At 36.2% G+C, this 20,843-nt stretch overlaps 1 protein-coding gene across 28 annotated transcripts in view; it reads left to right on the top strand.

Moving 5' to 3' along the window:
* The window catches only part of LOC119532323 (ABI family member 3 binding protein), a 277,976-nt gene that overhangs the window by 87,905 nt on the left and 169,228 nt on the right, over positions 1 to 20,843 (top strand). For all 28 annotated transcript variants that reach the window (XM_037834649.1, XM_037834668.1, XM_037834802.1 and 25 more), the window contains exon 2: positions 5,750 to 5,929. In XM_037834649.1, the coding sequence (XP_037690577.1) occupies positions 5,750 to 5,929 (180 nt within the window). The remainder of the gene's footprint in view (positions 1 to 5,749; positions 5,930 to 20,843) is intronic.

Raw genomic sequence — 20,843 nt, 5'->3', positions numbered from 1 at the left:
CTATTAGGAATGCTTCTTTTACAGTATTCAGCTCTGTTGGGTATTTAGGGTTGTCATTTTTAGTAATCAGTCACAGCTGAAGCATAGATCATTTGTCTTGAAGTTAGAAAGTGCCAAATGTAGCTTAAGGGCACATACTGAATTTGTGAAGAATTAAACCCACACGGTGAAGCTAAGCTAAAAGTTCTGATGTTTTTGTCTGAATAATTCCAAACCAAGAGTTAGAATTATTCCTGGTCTATTATTTCTGTTGTTAAATCTTCTCCTTAAAAATAAGGTATTTCCACAAGTAAAATAGCCCAGGATACAAACTTATGTTTCTTTTCAATGTTTTGGAAAAAGAATTGAGAACATGGATGTTTCTTATTGTGGTTGCCAGATTCTAAATGAAATTTATAGGAAAGTGTATCGAATGAATGTCAACTAGTACTTCACTTCCTCCAGGAGACATGTGCTATGGATTTAAAAATAAGAAGAAGTAATCAAATAATACTGTTTTGCCCACCCCTGGATATTTTTCCATAAATTTTCAGTGTCCCTGAACTTTGAGTTTGCCATGTTACATGCGGATGTTGGTATAGATGGTATAAAACTTGGAAAAGACACCATAGCAAAGACTAATTAATCTTTAGAGATTAATCTGTACAATTAAATATGAACAGGTAAAATTTTGCTCTTATTTTTTGATAAATTATTGTTGCTGCAATAATTTAGACATTTTGGGGTTTTCATCAAATCTTCTAAAATTACATTTCTATGTCCAGTTATTACAGAAAAACAGTATTCTCTAAACTATATCTACAATTGAGTTCTCTCAAGAACTGAATTCCTAATTATATATATATATTTTATAATATTCCACATATGCCTTGAAACTCTATATTCCTGTTTTTTAATGTTTTGGAATGGGGTCTTTTATCACACCCAAGTACGTTAGGTTGAACTATAGTTTGCCATTTTTTGTAGATCAGAAATAGTTACATATTAGCAATGTCATTTGGCTCAACCTCTAAAATGGTGAGAAGGTTAGAGAGGCTTTAAAACTAAACCTTAATTTTTTTAACTTAGTTTGTGTCAATATATCTTTTTATTGAGTAATTATATTGTAAATAGTTCTTTATAGTGATTTTTTATTATGTGGAATAAAAGTAATAAGAGATATATGATACAATTTAATTAAGGCAGGAAAGAAGAAATGTAGAGAGAAGATTTTGCATTCTGGTCTTATATCACTAATCCAGAAATATGCTGCTTATCACCTCTAAAACATGACATCTGACATGATAGAAAAGTGTGTTAATCCATGGGGACTACTTTTCTCATAAAATTACATGATGTGAATGCCATATCTGAACTGATGAAAATTGATTTAATCATCTAGGTACCTAGAAAAATTGATTTTGTAAAACATAATGAAGGGCTGAGTAATAGCTGTGAAAAAGAGGGACATGTTACAGGTAAGAATGAGGTTTTCCTTTTAATTCTGAAATGAGTCTTTATTTTATTGACATCAGTTTTACAGCTGTTCTTTTACTTGGTATCGTATAGGATTTAATTCTGTACCTGATTTGGTTTATGCCCACAATCATCACTTAGAATGTTTCTATTTTCTTCCTTAGTGTTTTACACACTGAGAGCATGTTAACTAAGGTGATTACTGCTGCTACACCAGTAGATATACTTTTTTTAGATGAGAGCTTTAATATTTTGCAGTTTTTCTCTTGAGGTCATCTTATGCATTTGATCAAGTTGATATAGACAATACATAGACCACGTTCTGAAGTATTTTGGAAAGTATAAGATAACCTCATGAGAGATTAAATATGAAGGGATTCCACCCACCAAATGGGTTGTAATGGTAATTCCTTTCTTACAGATCCGTGATTGGATATTTGTGGTGATTTAGCTGATTTAATCAAGTGCCATGTGTCCAGGCTATGTTTGCAGAGCTTGACTGAAATTGAGCATGGCCACTCAAAATTCCGGGCCAAATATTAAGTGTCTTCCCAGCAACTGGATCTACAGTAACAATAGCAACCTGCTCCTCTGGTTGATCCAAAGAGTTCTTTGGGCTTGCAAAGCCTTGCCTTTTGTCTGATTTTCCAACCTCACTACCTTCCTTATTTTTTTTAATGCTGCAGGTCATGTATTTCCTTTAAAAATTAAAAGTGGATTCATTCTGATTTTGTTTTGAAAGACAAGTTTTCATTTTTGGAATTTCGCAACACCCTTTGAAATATTTAGAGATATTCTAGGGTGTTGCAAACAGATTAGAGACAGCTGTCATAGATCCAAGATTGTACTGTGCCAATATAGAAACTTTTCTTGACCGTACTGGGATTGGTTTCCCAAGATGTTCATATTCTGTTTTGTTTTCTTTCACCCCTTTTGGCATATGCTTCATTTCTCATATAAGATGCAATAAAATATCCTTCCAGTACTTTTATTTCTCTGCACTCCTGGGCTTTTCTGGGTGGCATATATGTAATTTTCCTTATAAATGTTGTGCTAGTTAAGCTTGTATTATATTGTATTATTTCCTGTTATCATTTACCCAGAAGACAGATAATTGTCATTACATAACTAGTGCTCCAAACTATTAAATCAGCATTTCTCTGAAAGAAGGTGTATTTATTATTAAAGATTAAGAATTAAGATGGGATGCAGAGACATATACCCTAAAATATTGGGGAAAATATCCAAGAGTGTAAAATGTCATTGAATATTAATCTAAACATACATTTGAAAGGAATACTTAGCAACTTATTCAGACTGCAGGGGTAAAAGTTGCTTACCTTTTTACTGAGCACTGAAAGGGTCAGTGGGATAATACCTGGGTGACATAAGAGGTTTAGAGAAGTCAAACCAAAGAAAGAGGGAATCCATACTGGATGAACAGCGCAAAGATTATACTAGTCAAAAACAGATGATCCTTGTTGAGAAGTAATAAGAGAAGAGATAATATGTGGCAAGGTAATGAAGGAGTTTGAGTTCCTAGCTCTAAATAAAGAATTGGTATGATGGTCTCAATGTGTTATAGGTTTGTGATGTTATTTTGAGTTAAGATATGTCTGTCACTCTTTTATCAGGATTTTAAAAGGTTAGCTTAAGAGAATAGTAAGAATTGGAATTTTGGAGAAAGTAGGACAGCTAAATTCCAAATCATTTGAAAAATTACATGCTGTTGATGTATTTCTTGACATAAATTGTTAGCAAAAGAAAGAAAGGCGAGTCATGAAAAGTCCTGTGCAGAGGAAGTGTGATCACTTCCACTTTGGCTGGGCAGTAACTCTGTTTATGGCCTTCCTTTCCTCACATGATGTAGTGGTCATTTCCACTTTCCCAGGGGAAGAATAATGTGGTTGACAAGGCCAGAGTCCATGAGCAAAAGGTCTAATGTGACGATGATGCCATGACTCTTGACTCTTAGTCAAACATGAGTGCAGGCTAAGTGGTTTTTAGTGGATTCCTTAATCTCTTCTTCATGACAGTGTGTTGGAAACAGGCTGGCTGTTTTCTGATTTGTTGTGAGACCTGATAACCTTCGAAGGCAGCAGAGTATGTGCTTGACTTATATGTGTTTCATTCCAATGAGCAGGAGGGAGTGATTCTATAGTTAATTTAGGCACATTGCTAGGAAGTAGAAGATTGGCTTGGGTGAAATCTGTGTTTTATCTGAAGTCTAAATTATCAAAATCTAGTGAAGTTAGGACAAAGCATCAGCAGTTATCTTACTTTAAGCGTTATGTTCTGGAGCTTGGCCTCTCATTACTCTCCTGGGCAATGAGAAGTTCTCAGAGAAGTTAAAGCAGAACGTCCAGCATAGTAAGAAGTTGAGATCTAGTTTTGACCCTGCAATTAACTTTTAGGATGACAAGGTATGGCTGGCCTCAGTTTCCTTATTTGTGCTATGAAGGAATTGTACTAGATGAGCAGTAAGTTTCCTTTCTCAGACTTTTGGTAAGTTGCCCAAGATAATGAGTTTCAATTTTTTGTCACAGAAGTAGGAATAGCAATCTGAAAAACAAGAAGATCATAAAACTTTTATCAAATTCTTGGGAAATACAGAGTACTTTGCACATACATGGAAATTATGGTACTGGTTGCTAAGATAAGAGTATCCAAAAAGGGGCTGTTTATGTTTTTTCAAATATCTGTTGGGTCCTTAGCTACATGGAGACTGTCTGGGCCAATGTTGGCTGGAGTAGAACAGTTCAGTGTGATGACTTGTGGAGCCCATGTTATACAGATATGTTGATTGTTATTTATGTAGTATAAATCTTTGATTAATGAGAAATAGAATGTGAATTATTAAATTGGTAAATGCAAGCTTCCCAATAGATAATGTATTTTAAAAATATGAAATGTCTCTTAGGAATGAAGAAAGAAAATAGTTCAGGTCCCAAATCCCTTGTCTAAAATCCTTTGGGGTCAGACATGTTTTGGAATTCAGAAACTTGGATTTTAGAGACGTAATAGTATGCCTATACCATAGATTACATAACCTCTTTAATGGGTTCTTGACCCGGTCGGTAACCCCTTAATTAAACACATTAATATTTCTACAACAAAACTGGAATAAATTGGAATAAAGAATTGGAATAAAGAAAGACTAAATGGTTTCATATTGGGTCACCTGGGATTTTATTGCCCAATTAGTTTTACATAAATTGACAAAAATCCTTAGAAAGCTTTTTGTTGCTAAATGATTGTGGACCTGTTTTGGTAGCTAATTATTAGCAATTACTTTGAGCTGGTTTTAAGGTACTAATCTTTGTAAATAATCTGGTAAGGTAAATATTGTTGCCACAATTCGCATACAAATCAGGAAACTATGGGTCAAGCCTGTTCAGTAACTTGCCTCTGGTCACACTGATAGTAAGTGGAGGGCTGGGGTTTGAACTCAGCTCTTTCTGGCTCCAAAGACAAAAGATCAGATTTTTGTTTAGTGTGATTATCTGCTCCTGCTGCCCATAAAGTTAAAAAAAAAAAAAAAAAGAAGAAAGAAAAAAAAAAAGCCTTGAGAATTTAACTAAACTCTCCTCACTTTCCTCACTCTCTTTGGGCAAGTTCATCTGATTGTCACTTCTAAGCTAATGACACCCAGATAGACCTGTACCCCATTTCTGAACTCCACAGTAGATATTCACCTGATTGCTGGGCATCACCATGTACTTGTCTCACTGACTCACAGAGCTCCAAATGGAATTGTCATCTTTTTCCTCAACCCTTCTCTTCTTTCAGCATTCCCCATTTCACCATCTCAGATACTCCTAAACTGGAAACCTCCCCTCTGCCCTTCAGTTCCAACTCTATCAAACATTAAGTCCAGCATAGAGCAGGGTAGGGGTTTTAAAGGTACAGAAATTCAATTTTACCAATAATAAACTTTGGGCTTTCTTACTGTACCCAGAAAGTTTGTATAAATTGAGAATTCTGACCAATTATGGATTGCCAAAACAGCCTTTAATCCCACCTGTCTGCTCAATAATAATCTACAAATATTGAACCCTAAAATTTGACTTTATATTCTAGGTACTTTACATGGTATTAAGTCCATTTTCTTTCATCTCAAAATCAGCTGTCTTTGGGCCTTTCCGGTGTGTTTGTTTTGATCCTGAGTAGCTAACATAGAATAGTGGGCTTTCTAAGAATAATCCCTCTAGCAATAACCTTTGCTCCAAATTTACCCTGGGATGCTAAGAGGTAAAATAACAGCCACCTATTTATTTTTTATTCTCATCATTAGGTAAAATACCAAGCCTGAAAGTCCACATCAATACCACGAGTGACTCCATACTCTTGAAGTTCCTGCGTCCAAATCCAAATGTAAAGCTTGAAGGTTTTCTCCTGGGATATGGCAGCAACATTTCACCAAACCAGTACTTCCCTCTGCCTGCAGATGGGAAATCCACCCAGGCTGTAGTTGGTAAGATATTTGAGATTTAGGCTCTGAAATAAAGGAGGTAAAGATAGTGGTTGTAACATGACTTAAAATCTTGAGGGTAAGCACCATTTCTTCCGCATCCTTGGCTCCTACTTGTTGTAATTCATAGCACAACTCTTTACATTAAAAAAATATTTATTGCATAAAGCTATAATCATCTTCATTGTCATTATAGTAACAATTGCTGATCACCTAACTTTAAAACGTGTAGGGAAAAATTAGCTAAAATGCATAAATTTCTACAATATAATTACTGGTTTAGGTGGAGTAATTTTCCTCCCTGCTGTGTTTTTACTTTCTTCTAGTAGAAGGTTACAACTATAGCTTTCTGAGCATCTCTTTTATGAGAAGCTACTTTTAAAATAAAAAATACATTTCTTTTAAAATTTTAATATTTCAAGCAAAAATGTTAAAATTTGGCTATGAATTATAAAAATTTATATTTCTTTGAAAGTGTTTTTAATATCTGAAATGTAATTTGAAGGTGTTTATCACCCTCAATTCTTCTTCAGAAAAATTGTTTGCAATAGAAAGCTTTTTAAAGGAAAGCATTTTTAATAAAAGGGATCCTCTATTGTGAATGCTTTCAAAGACTTTCTGAATAGTCTTAAGAGGAGATTTATATTTTGCTCTGCTGCTTAGGATTATTGCTGAAGAGCTTCTCCATGAACTTCAGAAGTTTAACTAACCTTATAACTTGAACTACTTTAGATTAGCTCTAGCACTTATGCATATTCACAGGGAATGTTGAAGATGAATCTGTTTTTCCCTGCCAGTCCCTTGTTCCTCAGTAAAGAAGTTGCTGTTTTACTTTCAAATCAGGCAAGGGGGTAACACTGTTGATTAAATGTCTAGGCTAGATTTTACATAAGATAATGACTTTAAAGCACTTTGTTAACAAAAAAAGAAAAATGTTTGAGAACTAGGTATTTTGATAAACATAACAACTCTGTGCTGGACTATATAAAAGAAAGCAAAGGAATTCGAAATTTTGCAAATGTTGCTCATGATATTCACTCAACTATAAAAAGTGACCAGAAGCTATATGCTTATTTCCACACAGATTGAAACAGATCTACTGCCCTTTTCTTTACTGAGCATTAGAAGTTATGTTTTATGTATGATAGTTTTGTTTGGTTATGTAGATTGGTAATTTGGTCAATTGTAAACTACCTTTCCATATGAGATGAAATGCATCCCATCTTAAAGGGAAAGAAGTAAAATTACTAATGAAAAATATATGCAGAAAACTAAAGAAAATTTCTTGCATTAATATACCAACCTTTCACTGTTTCATTGATGAGGGTTGAGCAAATGGACAGGGTACCATTTTACTGATTTATTATTTCTTTCATCCTTTAAAAAAATTTATGGAAAATTTCAAACATTTAAGGAGAGATAATATTATAATAAACACTTGTGTCTCATTATGAAACTTGAACATATGCCACTTTTTTGCTCATTTTGTTTTACATGATTTTCACACTTTTTTTCTTGAGTATTTTAAATTATAACTGGATATTTTATTTTTCTCTGTAAAAGCTTCAGTATGCATTTCTAACAGATAAGAAATAATTTTTAATAATACCATGCCTTTATCATATTATAGTAATTCCATAATATCATTTTATACCTAGTCCATATTTAAATTTCTCTGGTGGTCTTAAAAATGTCGTTTCAGACTTGTTTTATTTGAATTAGTATCCAAACAAGGTTTACATGTTGCATTTGGGTTATGTCCCTTAAGTCTCTTTTATTTTATAGCAATCCCCTCTTCTCTTTTTTAATGCCATTGATTTGTTGGAGAAATTGGGTCATTTATCCTGTAGAATGTCCACATTCTGTATTTAACTGATTGCCGCCATTCTGTGGCGTCAAATGGGCTCCTACACCCCCAGTAGTCTATGAGAAGATAATTTGACCTGGAGGCTGTCTTAGATTTAGAATCAACTTTTTTTGGAAAATAATGCTACATAAGTGGCATTGTGTATTTCCTAATGGCTCACAAAAAGAGGTTCACAATGCCTGATTTTAGTGATGCTAAAATTGTTTGGTGTGTTTAGATGGTCTCAGCTCAATGCCTCCATTATAAAATTCCACACCAAGTTTTCTTTTAATAGTTTTAGCATCTGTTGATCATTGCCCAGATCCATTATTTTATACAGGGGTTTGTAACATGATGATTTTCTATTTCTGTCATTCCTTTTGCATTTTTGAGCTGAAAATCTACCATAAAGAGGAATTTTCTCTCATCTACTTTTTTATTTCCCTTATATTTTTTTTCCTGTTTTAAGGAAAAGCAGGATAAATTCTCATTGTTCTAAGTTCGTGCCCCCAAAATCTCCAAGGTGACCAAAGAAATTGTTTGTTTAGAATCAGTAAGAATGCATTAAATTTATATATTTGATGTGTCTTAATCAATGTATCACTTATCCATTCTTTGTGATTCTTTTCATGGCCTGGCTTGAATATGGTTTTAGCTTGGTTCACTATTAAACTGTGAACTTCTTGAAGTCATCTGTGACTTGTTCTTTGATTATTCATAGCACAGCGATTTACATTGAGTAGATAAGCAATAAACATGTGTGGCACTGAGCTGAATAGTCTCAAGTCTATGTAGAATATTTAGGCTGGAGAGGCCATGAGCATGTGTTTAATCTAGGCCTCTGTCATGAGGTAAGTAAATATATAAGCCATCTAAAGTAGATTAGATAGATGACTATCTTAAAGACCTCAAGGGATGAAGATTCTAAAATTTCTCCTAGAAGGCCATTCCGAGTGGCATGTTTAAAACTCTTGCCTTATCCTTTAAATCAATATGTTTTTTATTACTGCCCCCCCCCCCCAGTATTCTAATAGAAGGGAAAAAAACAATCCTTTTACATATTTCCTTTTCCATCCTTCATGTACCAAGGAAATCTCTGTGTTACTACTTTTATTACTTCAAAAGGGACTTGTGTTTCCAAGTTAAATATTATTCTTTGCATAGATTGTTTAGTTTTCCACAATGATTGTGTTTGCATTAATTGCATCTAATTGATTAAGCAGCTGTATATTAGTTTCCTATTACTGTTGTAACAAATTACTATTAAACTTGTTAAACATCATAAATTTATTATCTTACAGTGATATAGGTCACAAGTCAAACTTGGGTCTCTCTGGGCTAAAATCAAGGTGTGGGCAGGGATGCAATCCCTTCTGGAGGCTCTGGGAGAGAATTTGTTTCCTTGCTTTTTCCAGCTTCCAGAAGCTGCCCACATTCTTTAACTTGTTTTGACTTCTTCCATCTTCAAAGCCCAAAACAGTGGGTCAGCTCTTCTCACATCATATCATTCTGACCTCTTCTTCTGCCTTCCTTTCCTACTTTTAAGGATCTTTGTGATTACATTGAGCCTACTTGGTCAATCCAGGATATTTTCTCTATTTTAAGGTCAACTGATTAGCAACTCTAATTCCACCTGCAACCTTAATTTCTGTTTGTCATGTAATCTAACATATCCACAGGTTCTGAGGATTAGGATATTGCTATCTTTGTGGATCATTATTCTGCTTGTCAGAAGATGTATGTTTGAAATTTCTGTGTCTATTCTATTCCCTTTCTGCCACCAGTCTCTACCATGTATCATTGTCAATTCTTATCATCTGTAAAATAGTAATAAGGTCTATTTTTCACAGATGTGCTTGGGCAAGTTAACGAATTCATGACCTTAAGTGATGAGTTGAAATTCCCTAAGTGCAAGGTGCTGTACAAGAGCAAAGAATTTTTATTTCTTTATGGAAAGAAAAACATCACTTAACAGCTCCTCCTCTTACTTTCTTTTGTAAGAGGATAGTAGTATTTGTTAAAATGCACTGAACTACATCCAAACATAATAAATCACTTTCATTTTCAAAGCAAATAGTAAGTGCCATGTGATCTAACACATTTCACTTGTTTAATGATATATTTGAGGGTCCTATTGTTGAAACAAGAAGATTTTGATCATTCAGTACTAGTCAAGTTACTATTTAGTGGTCTGCAATCTAATAGTCCCACTAAATAATCATTATTAAGCATTTCTACATTTATGTTAACATCTAAAGAACCCCCCCCCCCCCCACACACACACACTATCTACACACAGGCATTTTCAAAAGTGACTTATTGGTCTTACATATAAAAGTTAAAAAATATAAAAGCCTCCCTTTTGCTATTTTGGAAATTAAGATTCATATGAAATTTCTGTTAAAATTGATTGGTTTTTAGTGGATCAACTAGAGCAGTAGACAAAGTAACAAAGTATTTTTCCCAGGTTATTAATAATATTAATAGCTAAGGGCATCCTACAATACTGTGAAAAAATGATTCACATTTAATGTATCTGCTAGGTTTCTGTATCCTCCTCCTTTTTTTCACATTATAAATGTTCTCACTTCTGGCTTACATCTCCAGTTTTTACTTATTGCTTTTATATTCAGCTGCTGATAATTTCGCTGATGTCCAATAATGGAAAAAATGAGAATTGTTGAGTGAATCTTTTATAGACTCATACTTTAGATGTTCTCTTGACATCTGAAAATACTTTAATTAGTGTCATCTGGGAAAGAAGAGCTAGATTCCATCAGTATGTAGGTGAAGTTGAGGAGTTATTCTAGTATTCACACTACATGAAAGGTTTAAATTAAAAAAAATAGACCATATATTCACAACTACCACATATTCTGACCACATAATTTGTCATCCAACCAGGTGTTGGGACCCCAAAGGGAATAGAGGGTGCAATTTTTTGAATCTTATGTTCTCACAGCTGCTAGCCCTTACACTCACCTCCCTAAGAGAGCACATTCCTCACACTCAGCCATGGGCCTCTCAGTTACTCTTCCCAGCTGCCATCTTGCCTCTGACCCCTTAAGTGATTCCTTGCTCTAGTGAGGAGGAGGACACAATGCTAAACTGGCTGTAGATGCTCTGAACTAGAAAGAGCCCTCAGCCAGAATGCTAAGATCTTGTTTTCAGCAAAGGTCAGCCTCTTGAATACGTACATGCTTTTGAGTCAGACAGATCTGGGTTCAAATTCAACATCACTAATTATTGTGCAATAGTTTGGGTAAGTCATTCAACTATTCTGAGTTTGTTTCCTTGTGCATAAAATAGAGAATAAAACCTATCTTTCAGGAATATTGTTTAGACTATGGATAAACTATACAAGGCAGCTAATACAGACCCTAGCACAGAGTAGGTGTATTTTATAAATTTTGTTTTATTTTATAAATTAAAACAACTGAGTAGTCTTGGATGATATACCTAACCTCTCTGCACTTCATTTGACTCAATTGCTAACGGTTGCGCTAAATCATCACTAAAGGTCTGGCCAGCTCAGATTTTAGTACCTAGGTTGGAAAACACTGGCCTAAGAGGTAGTACTGTGGTTTTGCTTCTATTTCTTAGCAGGAGTAAGGAAGTTGTCAATAAAATTGTAGAGGTAGATTGTTTTAGCAGGCAGGTCTGTCACTGAAAAGAAGTAGCCATACTCATCTCTCTATCGCATGTATGTGTGGTTTGTTGGAAAGAACAAGAATGTTAACTCCCAAAATAGATTAAAAAGCAAAAGAACAAGCAAAACCCAAGATTTTGACACAGCACCTTTGGTGTACACGATACCTCTCTCCCATAGTCATTATCATCTTTTAATCATTAGGGAGATTGTTGTGTCAAGGCTATTTAGTGCACTTAGGGAATATAGTCATCAGGTGCTTCTTAGAATTCCACAGCTGTGGCCTCCAAAGGAAAACATGGTGACTCCTCAAAAAAAATTAAGCATTTTTTAGCAAGAATGTAGCAAGAATAGTGAGTTGCCATACTAAATATAGATCAAAATGAGAGCATGACACTTGTTCTATCTCCTTAACTGATGGTAATTTTATCTCAACAACTCTGGACAAAATTTACTCATCTAACTTCATTTCTTATTCTGAAGTTTCTCCTTTTCTTTTGTTTCACAGGGGAAAATATTTTTTTAATTTTCAATAAAGTTTATTTACAAATATTGATACAGATAAGAAATATAAATTTAATTCTTATGAAGTCAGTGCAACTTATATTCCTATAGATTATGAATAGCCCTACAATTTTACCCTTAATTTTTAAATTTGTATAGAGACAAAGATTGAAAGCATGGTTTTTCTTATTTTATCATTGCAATCCTTAAAATTTTAGGTGTTTTTTTCTCTTTGCCATCAAAATTTTTTCATTTTTATGGAAGTGGGATGAAATATGAAGTAATAGTTTGCTACTGTTTATTACACCTTCATGACAAAAAAAAGAAGTAAATACAGATTTTGCTAAGTGCCATAAAGATGGTAATAGTGGATTCATTGAAGGAAAATAGTTGGGAGAAGAGGCTAAAATTGCCAAGCAGACTAAACCAACAGGAGAAAAAGATAGAGTGACAGTCATTGGGATCAGGTCATTGGGACCAGCCAAGCTGCACTCTGTCCCTTAGAATCCTTTGAGAATTAACAAGAGGCTGTGAGAGAAGAGAGAAGATAGTGGCCAGTAACAAATACAAGGCAGTCCCAAAATGCAGATGAAAGATGGCAGTTATGCAGGGTTAAGTAGTAGTTCTAGTTCCCTTTTACATAAAAGGAAACGGAAGCTCTCACAGTTTAAGTAAATGTCATAAAGTTACTTGGCTTAGTAAACAGCAGGTCAAGGATTTGAACTCAGGAAGTCTCGCTCTGAAACCTGAGCTCTTAACCACTATACTCTACAACATCTTAAAATTTAGGGAATTGTATCTGTTCTTCCACAGTAGAAAGCCATTCATATGTTGATTCTATAATGTTCTATAAACTGTATAGGATACAAAAAAGGGGGGGGGGAGGCCTGTGTATTATGCAAGGGGCCATTGGCTGTCTAATTCACTGAGGTTTAAATGAGTTGAAACATATAAAGCAGTTACAGTGTCCCAAAACTTGTTCTCCTCCACTTCTTCCTCTTTCACTACCACCATCTCTATTTATTATGTGCTGTTCAACGGTCAAGTCCTACTTGCCCTAGTATCCTCAACTGTCTCTTGCCAGTGCAGTCAACATTTATGTCTCTCTCCCTGAATGTCCTAGAAGCTGAGCATTTTCTTTACCATGATTCTTAATGTCAATGAATTGCTATTTGTTTTTATTTTTGTGTTTTGTATCACCTCACCTTGCCCCTAATAAACTCCCAGGAGCTAAAGACTCCAAGGACCTTAGTAGAGGTTTTTGTTTGTTTGTTTTTCTACCTTCAATATTGTCATAAATTTAGAAGGACAATGAATGAATGGGAGGAAGTCTGAAGCAGCTGTGGGTCACATTTAAGAAGATTTTTCTCTTTTGTTTAAAACTATTTTCAAAATTTCATCTAATTCTTGCTTGGTTCTTTGGAAATAAATTTACCACTTGGGAAGTACTTGGCTTTAAATTTTCAAGATGAATCCAAATTTTTCGTAAGAAAATTTAAGAAACCCAGAAATTTGATTTTCCTCCAAGGTGCAAAAATTTAGCAGAACTTAAAGGTCTTTTAAAGAAATTATCCTAGTAGGTATCAACTTCTTAATAAATGTTATGCCATCACTTATACAATTGACCATGAGTTTCTACATGGAAGGCCTTATTTAATAACAGATGACCATTTCACCAAGTTTTGGTAAAGATAATATCTTTTCAAAGTTCTATTTTTTAAATTGGATTCAACCATAATATTTTCATGGTCTGCCTGACCTCATCAAAGTGTCTCCAAGTCTATCTTTTCTTGGAAATATTTAAAACACACAATATTGCAATATAAAGCAAACCATTGTTTTTCAAATGTATTATGCAACACACTGAGACCAAAATCTATATTTTCAAAAAAAAAATACATTCTCAATTATATCTAAAAGAGCCCCCCCAAGATGGCTTATGGCACTTTTGTTTTGGGCCAAAATTATACACTGTCTCTAGTAACATTGCAAGAGGCTTGCTATTGAGAAGAGGTCTTAGATGGGAAGACTTCACTGCCAGTAAAAAAATAAATTAGAGGGTTATCTGAAAGAGATATACAAGATGATATTTAGACTTTAAAATTTCCTTTATTTTTAAGGATACACCTCAAAACCAAGAAATACAATCAAATTCTAGTTTCCTAGTTACTCATATATTTCCTTTAAACATTTTACTTCCCCTGGACCCTTGGAGCTATCTGGCAAATGTGGACCATACCTGGAGTGCTGTGTCTCCAAGACTAGTATTTGGTTATACTCAGTTTTGTGCTGTTTCCTAATTGGCTTTTTTGCATCTATGTGATGTCTAGCCAAACAGTAAATTCCCCAGGGACAGAGAGGTCCCACTTTCCCTCAGGTACACCACAATCGGGTCAGTACAATCTGTAGCTGTAGCTGACTGTCCAGGGTCTGACTGGAGGTTTGCTGGGAGAGTCTCCCACTGAACAAATCTCTACCTCCCTGGAATGGAAATCTCCAGGGTAAAAATTAATAATTAGGTTAAGAAGTTGACCCTAACCCTATTGCCATGTAACTATATAGCCTAGTTTATCTGGCATCGCCATGATTTATGCTTGCTGCTCTGGCATAATTATTGGCTGTGCCCCCTTTACTCTCAAAAGTGCTTCAGTTTAGTTGAAAAATTACATGCTTAATCTACATATAGGAGGAAGTCTGGAATTCTTAGCACAGTCTTTCATAATCTGATCACAAGCCTTTTCTCTAGGACTGGGGACACTCAGCATCAAGGAAGAAGGAACAAAATCAAGGGGAGAAAGTGTGCCACAAGTTTGTCTCTGATGCGTCCATTCACCACGTGGGCACATGGTGGCTGATCAATATATGATTAAGTGGAGGTTCTCACCAATCTGTTAGCTGATGATCCCATTTAGTAAAAAAACAAAAAACTAAACTAAGGTTTTTGAGCACCTGCAATGTGTTAGGCCAATGGCTTCACAGAAATGGGTCATGAAATCCTCACAGCAACCCTATGAAACAGGTAATATTAATTATCCTCTTCTTGATGAAGACAGCAAATCCCTGAGAAATTAAAAAATCTACAAGTGGCAGGCTGGCTCCAAGAACCTGCATATTTGACCACATTCCTGTGGCATATAAGTATTCTGTTACTTTGGAACCCTGTGTAAAAACTATCATGTAGAAATTAATCCTGACCTAATACCCCTGCTTCTTAATGCTGACTAAAGCATTTAAAAAGAAAGACTTGCTGATTTGAAGACTTTGACTTTGGATTGCCACCTGATAGCTAATACGACCTAACTCGGTTAGTTAAAAGAAAAATATCCGAATGAAGTTCTGAATTTTCAATAGTACTTCCTGTAGAGATAACAATTAGGAGGCAATGAGTTCACTGGAAAATATGCGTGTGCCTGTACAGGCTCTACATCAAAAGCAAACTCCTTGCCAAACCTTAAACCAGTTAACAGACAACAGACAACACCCTATGCTAAGCTTCTCTGTGGGGGGTGCGCATATAAAACACAGGCAAAAACCACAGGCAATAAAGTCAACAATTTTAATGTCTAAAAGGTCTGCTAAACTAGGAAAGGGTGTGTACTGGCTGTTGGGGCAAGTGGGTAAGAGAAATAGTTTGTCAAATATTTATTAAATATTTGTTTCCAGTGTCAGGGAGAGAATTTGTCAGAGCTTTAAAGTGAAGCAGGGTTGGCTTGGGACAGTTGCTGAATGAGATGCTCCAGAATCTATGCCAGGACATCAGGAACGAAAAGAGAGACTTTCTGGTAGATCAGGGCTGTGGTTGGTGTGCAGGGATTGAGGTTGGAGATGTAGGGTCAGGGCAATCCCATAGTCCCCACACTTAGAAAGTCCCCTGCATTCTGGGTTTAATGCCCTGCTGTCACTGTCTTGAAATTCATAATAATTTTGTCTTTCAATTTGTGTTTTGTAAGTGAAGTCCAATGGGAGCATGTGCTGGAAATCTGGAGCCTCAGCTCCTGCACTTTTGGCCTCCTACAGCTTCCATGAGAGGGGTACCCAACCATCTTTCCCCCACCCCTGCTGCCCTACCCTACCTGGCCTCCCGTTTCTCTCCTGCTCAGCTACCATGCAGTTCTCACTCTCAGCAGAGACCTGGGTGTGGGCACAGGGAGGATCGGGGTGTGCACACACCCATGGTGACATCTGACAGGGGAGGGTGGCAGATGTCCCTACCCTGGGCCGGCAGGGTCACCGTGCCTTCATTGGGAAATCTGGCAGAGGGAAGCCTCTCTCCCACCCTGATCCTGGTTCCCAATGCCATCCCACTGTAGATGTTGCAATCCCTTGGCAGTCTACCCCGGGTTGGGTGGCAGGCCTGTGGAAGGGATAGTCACTGTTTTGCCCTAACAGGACACCTTTGGTCCTATGGCTAGAGCTGGCTGGAGAGGTTCCCACGTGAGGGAGGGGGATGGGGGCAGAGGAGGGAGAGGGCAGTTCTCACCTGGTGGAGAGGGACATTAATAGCAAATAAAAAAACACCATGACAGGTTGAAAAAGACCATGGAAAAAGAGAAAAAGATTTATAGTTTAGTACCTTAGGCACTTTTTTTTTCCTGCTTTTTAAATAAGGGTCCCACATTTCCATTTTGCACTGTACTTGGCCCTGGGTAAGTATATGTTTTCAATAGCATTACCTCCTGTCACTGAGATTAAAGTAAAAGTCTCAGAAAAAGTTTCCAATAATTTCTTTAATGGAATGTGTCTTTGAAATGCCCCTTTGCATCTTTTCTTCCAGACTGTGAAGGATATAGCAGAGCCTTTAATTCTGACTATTCATTACTGGATTTAGGAAAAGCCTTCTTCTCCCCTCTGACTTCTTCTTCCTTCTATCCCCTGTCTCCCCACATCCTCTCTTTCAATCAAAGCTAAGTTCCCATTTCCTATTTAGAGGCGCCACTCCCTCCCTTTAAAGCCTGCAGATGGAGGGCTGCTTCTCTCTGCTGTCCTCAGTCCTGAACAACTTTGAACAACTCCTCTTGCAGACTGTGCCTGACCATAACCCTTTGCACCATCAAATCAGCATGTGACTTGTTACCTTCGTGTTCTCTCTCCAGTATAGGCTGTAAATTCCTTGAAAGCAGGTCTGTGACCGAACATTCTCAAATCCCATCTTCCATGGGGCATAGCAGAGTGTTCTGTCAAAGCCAGTTTTGGTTCAGTATTCAACCAGATGGCATAGGATTAATTTGCTTTCAATATTTTTTTTTTCAGGTAAAGAAAAATTAGGATTATTCTTAAACAAAAAGATACTTTCTATAAGATAAAATAAACAGTTCTACAGATAGGTGTATCAAAGGTGTCTCTGTTTAAAGTTTACTAGATTTTCAAAAAAAAAAAAAAATTGCTTTTGTCAATTAACTATTTCTCAAACCCCTAATGATTTTCTCCATTCTTTGTGCAAAACCCTAGGCTTCCTCCATGTTTACTCTAACTCCAAACAATAAAACAGATTCATTCTTTCAGGAGCAGTTACTATGTTATGAATTTTAACAGTACATAAATGAATGGAGTGATTCTTAGCCCACCAACTCTTTACTATATGGGGCTTAGACATACTCTAAAAGGTGGAGACCTTTTATTAGTTTGAATGATTCATAATTCTATACTCACTCATTTATATGTACAACTAAGGGTAATATGTTAGGAATCTACTGAGTGATTTATCAAACACTTTTATATGTTCATAAACTTCATAAACATAAATTTAGTTCAGTACTGACATAACTTAAACTACTCTATTCTATTTAGACTTCTGGCTACCATAAAACTTTGCAAAGTTACTACTTAGGACATGCCCATTCAGGCAGCAGAAAGTCCCAATTTTCTAGAAAACTATTCATCTGTGTTCTTCCAGAAGGGACACCATTCCTTCTGAGAGCTCATCAGTCATGACCTTGAGTTGTTCAAAACTACCAATTGCTGCTGTTCTAGAGATTTTTGTTTTGTTTTGTTTTTTTACTACAAAAAAAGTTTTTTAATGAATAATAAAAAAGATAAAAAGAAAATAAAATATCATACAATAGTAGAGTCAGATAACACCACTAGCAAGAATCCCATATCCCTCCCTTATATCCCACTCTCATACACATTTAGCTTTGGCATATTGCCTTTGTTACATTTAATGGAAGCATATTACAGTGTTACTTGTTCTGGAGTTTTAATATGTAATTATAGTGACTCATTATTTGTGGTAGTTATGGTCTATAATGTTGCTGTGAACACTGAATTAGTGACTACTGAGCCATTATTCCTAGGGGAAACACAGGGTTAGGTTCCTGCAAGCTTCTGGTAACAACATTTTCATCAACCAGTTGATACATGACCTTATTTTATTTTTGTTTCTATTCAGATAATTAAAATATATTGTTGACTCATTAACATTTAACATGTTACATTGAACATGGCCAACAGCACCATAACTGATGCCTGAAAGAAGCTTATCTAATGTGTATTTTCTCATAAGGCACATCAGTCTTCTTGCACTTAGGAACACTAGACAGCTGTCAGTCAGGAGAGACAGCTAAAGAGATGTCAACCCACTATAATACAGGTGTTGGGGTCACCAACAAAAGCACGACTCACACAGGCTCTGATGCAAAGATGTTTTACTCACATAGAGAAGAGAGAACAAGGTTGCCTTCACTAGTGGGCATTGGTTTCATATAGCCAATGGGTCTCAATCCACGGCCGATGCAGGGCCATGTTCTGCACAAAGCACCCCCTCTCGTGTTCACGTGCTGCTGCATTGGAGGAACCCTATTCCCTCCCCACCAGTGACAGATACAGCCCCAGGATGTGATATGGATGTTACAAAACATGCCCACAAGAGGCAGACTATCTCCATTGTCTGCTTACATATGCTCCAGGTAAGGGGAAGGAGTGAACCAGCAGTTCCCTCTTCTGTTACGGGTTTGTGTTTTATCCCACCAGGCTGCCACATCTGGTCCTAAGCACAGGAGGTATTTGTGGGTCCCAGAGAAAAGCAGCAGTCTGCGCTAGAACTACCCCCTAGCCCCAAAGCGCTTCAGCACTATTCCCTGGGGGCATTTTAAACAGTAAACTCTCCAATCTAAAACACAAAAATGTGAAAAAATGTGGCACTAAATATACCACAAAAATGACACTTGAGACAGTATGATAGCTGAAATAAGAAGGCAGAGCATCATCTTCTTCAACCCCAGCTAGTAGTAAGTGCATTGGGCGACTCAAATTTCTGGCTGCTTTGTGCATATCCACAAATGACCACAAAATTGCCACAATATTGATTTTTAGAATTACATATAAAGTTTGGTGTGAAGGTGAATTTGCAATAATGTGAATGATGAGGATCATCTGTAATTTAGTATCAGTGTATTTTGTGGTGGATTGATTTGTTGTGGTGGATTAGTTTGGTGATTAGGTGAATTTGCAATAATGTGACTAATGAGGATCAGCTGTAATTTAGTATCAGTGTATTTTGTGGTGGATTAGTTTGTTGCTACTATCCTGAGTAAAGATGTATCTGTTGCACCTACAATATTTGGCTTGTCATTTTCCAGTAACAGGGTTTCAGGATGGATATGGACGGCAGTTCAAATACAAATCGTTCATACCCCTTGCTTGAAACCAGCTTGCTCACATGGTGTCAATTTGTTATTATTACTGGGTTCTTTGTCACTGGAATATAAGAATGGGTGGGATGTGTTGGGGAGCATGGTCTTTGACCCTACTGAAATCTGAGAACTGATGAAAGGCCTTTCCACCTAAAAATAATTTAGTAGAGGAATAACATTTTACTCTCTTTTTTACATTCCAACTCCCCAGCCAACTGCCAACCTCTGCCTTGATTAACTCTCCTTCTCAAGGAAGTTTCTTTCTTCCCTCTTCCCATCCCAGACCAGCCAGCCAGGGGATGGTGTGTGCAGCAAGGGCCAAGGTAGCTGAGACAGAACCACAAAGCCAAGGTTCTGCTGGAGCTCCGTTTGCTTTCCCACTCCAGCCATGGTCACCTTGATGAGGTTACTTTTATTTTTTTTCAGAACCAACTAGCAGGTGAGTGGAACTCACTGCCTGAGCTTAAAACACAAGGTTTTTTCAAGAGTGTTTTTCAAACACACATACTTAGAGTTGGTGCTAATGGAATGAGGCATGGGAACTGTTTGCCCAATGTTAAGAGCTTAAAGAGAATGCTTAAATTTGGATTGCACCCCCTTAGGTCAGATTTCCAAGTGAACACTTGGAAATGCAAGTATGAATTGATACTATTCCTGTTGTGAAGATTTCCATAGGCATCTCAAGTTTTTGTGGATGGTTTTATACTTAATTTACTAGTGGTCTTGTGATGGGCTGCACTGGCTTCCAATAAAAATAGTTAACTTTTTTCATCAAATGCTAAAGTACCTTTAATTGTACATCACACCATTATTTTAAATAAAGCTAAAAAAGAATGAGGTTGCTAATTAATGAAATTTCTCATCCCTCCAAACTTTTATTTTATGCTCATTGAAAGAGCTTCTTTTGGCTTATTGATACATAAATTTTATATTACCTTTTACTTTTTGTAAAAAGAGAGAATTTAAATTTATTTTAAAAAACTTTTTTTTTTGATTTTAGAATGGTTTTAGATTTACAGAAAAGTTGTAAGGATGGTACAGAGTGTTCCCATATACTCCACACCCAAATTCCCCTTACATTATGTTTGTGCTTGCCACACCAATGAACCAATATTCATACATTATTATTAACTGAAGTTCATACTTTATTCAAATTTCCTTGGTTTTTAACCTAATGTCCTTTTTCTGTACCAGGACCCATCCAGGGGACCACATTACATTTCTTGGTTATGTTCCTTAGACAACTCTTAACTGGGATAGTTTATTAGACTTGCCTTGTTTTAGATG

Source organism: Choloepus didactylus, chromosome 1 (genome assembly GCF_015220235.1).
Source record: "Choloepus didactylus isolate mChoDid1 chromosome 1, mChoDid1.pri, whole genome shotgun sequence".
Taxonomy (NCBI): domain Eukaryota; kingdom Metazoa; phylum Chordata; class Mammalia; order Pilosa; family Megalonychidae; genus Choloepus; species Choloepus didactylus.
The sequence above is the reverse complement of the archived record's forward strand: the minus strand, read 5'-3'. Positions and strand labels throughout refer to the sequence as shown.